At 43.8% G+C, this 6,261-nt stretch overlaps 1 protein-coding gene across 5 annotated transcripts in view; it reads right to left on the minus strand.

Moving 5' to 3' along the window:
- Positions 1-4,392, minus strand: part of SENP6 (SUMO specific peptidase 6) — a 115,718-nt gene extending 111,326 nt beyond the window's left edge. For 3 of the 5 annotated variants that reach the window (XM_037034359.1, XM_037034357.1, XM_037034356.1), the window contains exon 1: positions 3,780-4,391. In XM_037034359.1, the coding sequence (XP_036890254.1) occupies positions 3,780-3,831 (52 nt within the window). In that variant the 5' untranslated portion in view covers positions 3,832-4,391. Of the gene's footprint in view, positions 1-3,779 lie in introns of all 5 variants that reach the window. The other 2 variants (XM_037034358.1, XM_037034360.1) reach the window with 1 other exon arrangement.
- Between the last annotated feature and the right edge of the window lie 1,869 nt (positions 4,393-6,261).

Consider the following 6,261-nt stretch of genomic DNA (forward strand, 5'->3'; position numbering starts at 1 on the left):
CATTCCACACTGAGCAGTGATTTTTTTAAAGATAAAATAAAGTGATTAAAGCTACCTCTTTGCCCCAAACTCAATGACTTCCCACTTCTCAAAATGAAATAAAAATTCATGACCTTGTATGATAAATCTGCTGCTTCTCTTTCATATCACCCTCTCCTTTGCTTGCTATATTTCACCCATAATGACTTTAACAAATGGAATCATGTATTATTATCATCTCAGAACTTCATATGCATCATCCTCTCTGCAGTGCTCCATAGTTAAGGTGTTACCTTAACTCAGGTGTCACCTCCTCAGAAGGCCTTTCCTGGCTTTAAACCCATGTAAAATCGCTTTCTCATTTTTTTCACTGTTCTGTATGTATATTTCTTCCACAGCTTTAATCATATGACTGCCATCTTTTTTATTTAATTAACAACTACGTTCCAGATACAAGAAATATGACGGTGAAAAAACAAAGTTCATTGCCTTCATGCAGCTTATTTTTGGTAGGACTGAAAAACATGAAAATATAAATTCATCATGTGATAAATGCTATATGAAAAATAAAACAGTAAAAGGGAATACCATGTGGTTTGTATGTGTATGTGGCAGTGTGACACTTCAAGCAGGTTGTCAGGTCTGAGCAGACCTGAATAAAGAAGGAAACTATGTGAAAACTTTGGGTCACATTATTCTACATGGACTGATTTTTAGCTATTATGAGTCCTTCCCACTAAAATAAATATAAGTTCTATGAAGGCAAGGGCCTTAACTATCTTATGCACTGCTAGAATCACCTTGATACAGGGTCTAAGCAGGGTGCTATAAATATTTCATGAGTGAATGAAAACCATGTACCAGTTTTTCAAATAGTCTACTGGAGCTTAAGGAAAGTATACTATGCAGATATTTGGCCTATGAAGAAATACTTTGAATATGTTTAAACATGGTAATACAAAATGTATGGCAAGTTACAATGGAGCATTTTCTCATTACATGTAAAAAACCAAAGAATTAAACATAAAAATATAAAATTAGTAATTACTGCATTTATTTTTTTAAATTCAGTAAAATATGTGAAAATCATTTTCTCATAAATGAAATCCTTGCATTCCGGAAGGACAGATAAAGTGCTTCTCAGATAAGGTCAAGTTCAAGGAGTTCATCATCACCAAGCCTTTATTATATGAAATGTTAAAGGGACTTATATAAGAAAAAAAAGATGAAAAATATGAACAGTGAAAGGACAGCAAACTCACAGTTATTAACAACCACACCTAAAACAAAAGCAAACCTAGAGGACAGCTAGATCAGGAGTGGAACCATAGAAATGAAGAACGCATGGAGGGTTAGCAACAGGGGAGTGGGAGGAGGAGGAGGGAGGAGAAGGAACAGAAAATAGCATAGACAGTAGGTAGAAAATAGATAGGGGGAGGGCAAGAATAGTGGGGGAAATATAGAATCTAAAGAAGTTGAGACACGTGGTTATAAACTAAGGGGGGAGAATGGTGGGGGAGGGAGTGTGCGGGTGGAGGGGAATGAAGGGGGGGAATAGAACAACTGTAATGGTATAATCAATAAAATATATTTTTAAAAAATTAAAAATAAAAAATAAAAAAAAAGAAATCCTTGCATTCCCTCATGCTCATATTCTAAACTGTTGGGAACCACCCTGCCTGGTTTCAGAAGCTGTAACCTCCCTCACCCCCCCACCCCACCCCACCCCCCGCCCCGATCCATGGCTAAGGCTGAATAAAGAGACCTTGGGACCATAAGTCACTTAACTCCCTGGTGGTGTCACCACCTGTGCCCCCTTTACTTCACCCTGCTTGGTCCCAGGTGGATTACTGGTTAGCCAATGACAGGTAAGATTCCTCAAGGGAGGGATGGCCTAAGACAGGCATGGTCACAAACGGGCCTTCAGGGAAGGACTTGAGGGGCTACAGAAAAAGGGGGGTGATGGACCCTCGGCCCTCAGCTTTGACATAGCCTAAGTCCTCATAGCCTAAGTCCTCATTCTGTCTGTAAGAAGTCTCCTAATCTCTTGGCTGCCAGCATCCCCCACCTCAATTAAGGCTGAAACAATGCAGGAGGGTGGTAAAGCCCAGGGCAGGAACGGGCAGTTCCCTGGGGCTAACAGGCCTAAGAAAGAATACATAAAACCCTCTGAAACCTGCTGTACTAAGAATGCTATCAATTAAATGATAAGGGTCTGAGCAGGAAATGAGTTTGTTTCCCAAAGTTTTATAGCCCTTTAGCTAACTGACCCTGATTCAGAATAAGCCTTCACAGTTCTTTGCATGTTGTTTATTGTTTGATCTTACTGCCTGACAATGATTAATGAGCTTTACCTGTATTCCTGTGAAAATTGAACCCAATAAAAGCCCGTGGAGGAGAAAGCTCCTGGCCCTTCTCCTTTGAGAGCTTGGCCACCTTTCCTCCCCAAGCAGATCATGTCTTGGTAGACTTACCCTAATCCGTGGCAGACAGAGGGGCTCTGCAGACAAAGCTCCCCACACTAAACAACTTACCATTTGCTTTCTTTATGAGAATGATGGAGACGTAAACAAATTCATCACACCTGGACATTCACAGATGCTTAAATTAGAATAAACCAAAGTAACAGCTTGAAATTCACATCAGTCCTATGTCTGTTAGCTTTATTTGTGCTCTTTCTATCCTATGTTCATCTACTCAAAATTTAAACGGAATTAGAAGTATAGGAAGAAGCCCTAACCTGGTAGTTCAGCTGGTTAGAGCATTACCCAGATAAACCAAGGTTGTGGGGTTCAAGTCCGGTCAAGAAACATACAAGAATCAATCAATGAATGCATAAAGTAAGTGGAACAACAAATTGCTCTTTCTCTGTTAATTTTCTTAAAGCCTATGGAAGCCTGAAACTTACCACAATACAAAAGCAGAATCATCTGCTTAGGGAATATAATAAGTATCAGTAAGCTGTCTTTTGAGGTTTCAATACCTAAACAAAAAATGACGCACCTAGCACCACCTATAACACAAGCTGTACGATATTGTTACCCACTACCACCATCCCCAACAATAATCAAGATAGAGTTTTTCTTAAGACTAGCTATGTTTAATTTGCCCTCACAAGTGAACAAAAATGCAACCATCCAAACTTTGTCTGTTGGCTTTGGTGACTGTCCCAAAATTGAATTCGTTAATCGCATTCTTTTTTCTGATAAATTATTTTATATAATAAGCTTAGCAAAACACATTTTGTAAGACTATCAGACAAGGCAGGCCTAATGTGAACGATGACTGTAAAAGGAAGCCGGCAGCTTTGCGAAAGAGAAGAACCAGGAGGTATAAAACTGACTCAGTAGAAGTAGCTCTTCCATCCTGCTTAGACTGGCCCCCAATGTCACCCAATTGTAGCAATTTGAAACTCCCCATGAACACCCAACAAGACCCGAAGGCAATTGCTCCCATCCTTAAGCCACCACCAAAAAAAAAAAAAAAAAAAAATCCCAAAATGTTGCATTTACGCATGCACTCCCACAGGACGCCCACCTAACCCGGTTCGCAGCCCAGTCGGGGCGTTCCCTGTCGCCGCCCCGGTCCGGACCAGGACCCTCGCACCCACGGACTCGAACCCAGCGCTCTCACAGCACGTTCCCTCCCCGCCATAGCCCGGGCAGCCCCCGCCCCCTTGCACCTCCACCGCCCCCGGACCTACTCAGTGCTAATAACCGAATATCCGGGTATTGGGAGGTGGGGGGGCACATTTTCCTGTATTTCCCTACGCACCCCGGCATGGGAAGATATAGAAGTACCTTCCAGAAAAGTAATTTCCCCTTTGCTGCCGCCGCTCTTGCCAGCCGCCATCTTCCTCCTCCCACGCCGCCTCCTCCTCAATCCATGGCCTACACAGCCACCGTGCTCGCCGGGAAGAGGGGCCGGGCCGCAGAAGAATAACCGCCTCAGGGTTGCGGGCCTAGGACTCAGCCGACAGGCGGGCGGCGCTCCCACGACCAGACAGGCCTACACAAAGAAGGCCAGACGCTCCAGGCCTATCGGCGGCGGGATTCTCCTCAGGCCCCTCCGGGGCAATGAGAGCGGCGGCGGCGGCGGCGCTTTCCAGGCCCAGTTCCTCTCGGCCCACGACTCCCCATCCACCGCCCACCCAGGCCGCCTGAGAAACTCCCCCAGCCACAGGCTCCCGGGAAGAGAGGTTTAAGGCAGGCGGCGCGCAAACACGCCTCCCTTCGTCCCTGGCCCTAAAAATGGCCGCACCCGCCAAGCTGGGGCTTCTACTTGGCTTCCTCCGGCCCCTCTCTGCTTCTGCAGTCACCGCCGCCGCTACGGGTGTCTGCCCACCCCGCCCAGGGGCGAATGCATCAGCGGAGGCCTTTGCGACTGTCCAAGTGGACAGGGGTGGGTCTCGGCCACCGCCTCGCGTCCGTCTCCGCAGCAGCTCCAGCCGCCGCCGCTCCTCCCCCACGGAGCTGCCGGCTCCCGCCCCCGCCCTGACGCCGCAGCCCCCGGCCCGCTTTCCCCCAGGAACCCGGGCTCGGCTCGCGCGCCCCGAGCTGGCTGCGGCACCCGGGTCACCGACTCGGGGAGCCCGGCGCCCGGGCTCTCGGTAGGGCTGGCCCTCCGGCCTCGGCTCGGCCTAGACAAGTTTCGCCCCAAATGGCCACCGCCGAGGGCCGGGGGCCGACCCGGTGCGGGCGCGCTTCCTTCCCGTCCAGGCCGGTAACGGAATGGAGATTCTGTGGCACCAGGATTACCCTTCAGGAAGATGTTAAAAGTTCACTTGTCTGAGGAGGCCTTAGAATTTGAACCATAACCAACTTAAGAGGAAAAGTGGAGTGAGGCAGTGCAGTCAGCAATTTCGAAATGATTTGTGGTCTTCATGTTTAAAGAAGTTTTCAAAAAAATTATCAGGGGAGATTCTATGTGTGCTTCACGTGACAGTGTAAAATAATGGCCTGTAATTTATGTCCTAGAGACTCAAAAACGACTTCACAAGTCAGGCCTATAATTCATTGCAAGTGACTATATCATGCTCATTTTTCCCCTTTTTTCTTTCATTTTTTATCATTATAAAAATAAGACATGTTCGATAGTGAAAATTTGAAAAACTCAGAAAAGTTAAAAGTAGTAATGCATAGTCCCACCGCTGGAACTGAACTCCTTTAATTAGTAATTCAATTAGAAGACTAATTGAATATTTTCCTTAAATTTCTCACTATTCATCTTTTAAATATATATATATATGCTATGTATCAGTGAGAATTATAATGATGCAGAAAAATGTGATTAAGTGCTGTCTTATAGTAAACGAACTGTTCTAACTAGTTGAATTGGCCTGTGAACCAAGGTATAAGCAGAAAAATCTTTTTATTCAAAACTTCTTTTAAAATCTTGTCCTAAAATGAAAAATAGTCTTTCCCAATTTAGTCAAATGATATAATAAGTATAATTTACTGTAATTTGTTATTTTGTTGCTTGAGGAGATTGGATGATCCGTTTGTATGACTGGCATTGGCTCTATGACATAGTCTGCACTGACAACAATGTAATAGTGAAGTGTGTCGGTAATAAGCAGAGGTGGTGACTGGACTCATTAGTAAAGACTTCAAAATTTAGTTTCAAAAAATAATCACTAATTTTAAAATACATACATGCTGGCTTTGAAAATGGAGGAAGATGCCAGGAGTCAAGGAATGTGGAAGAGGCAAGGAAATGCTTCTTTCCTAGAGCTTTCAAAAAGCAAAGATGACACCTTGAATTAGCCCAGGAGACAGATGTTGGACTTCTGACCTTTCAGAACTGTAAGATAATAAGTTTTTATTAAGTTGCTAAGTTAGTAATTTGTTAATTACTAATTTCTGTAACCACAGAAAAGGTAAACACATGGATTGGGAAACAAGGTGAAATTATATAAAAGATGTCTTTTAAGCAGGTAAATTAGTGTCTTTCAGACAAAGTCATTGTTTTATTTTTGTGTTGATAATTTCACCTAATCTCTGTGGATTTCCATCATTTTAAGTTTTAAAGAGAAGTATAGATTAAACCAATGGTCCTCAACCTTTAGCATGCAACTGAATCACCTGTAATGGCTTGTTAAAACTTTTAAAATTGCAATCCTGGGCCAGTCTGAAACTGAAATCAGTTTAGGTAGGTATTAAGTTTCAGTGGAGCTTACCACAAGTGACCCCATTTTGGGTCACTCATTGTTCATTTCATCTGACACAAATGCACATAGCCCTTGAAAAAGTATCAGCCAGACATAACTTAGAGAAACCACTA

This window comes from Sturnira hondurensis, unplaced genomic scaffold (genome assembly GCF_014824575.4).
Source record: "Sturnira hondurensis isolate 20B ecotype Veracruz unplaced genomic scaffold, ASM1482457v3 Scaffold0022136, whole genome shotgun sequence".
NCBI classification, from domain to species: Eukaryota; Metazoa; Chordata; class Mammalia; order Chiroptera; family Phyllostomidae; genus Sturnira; species Sturnira hondurensis.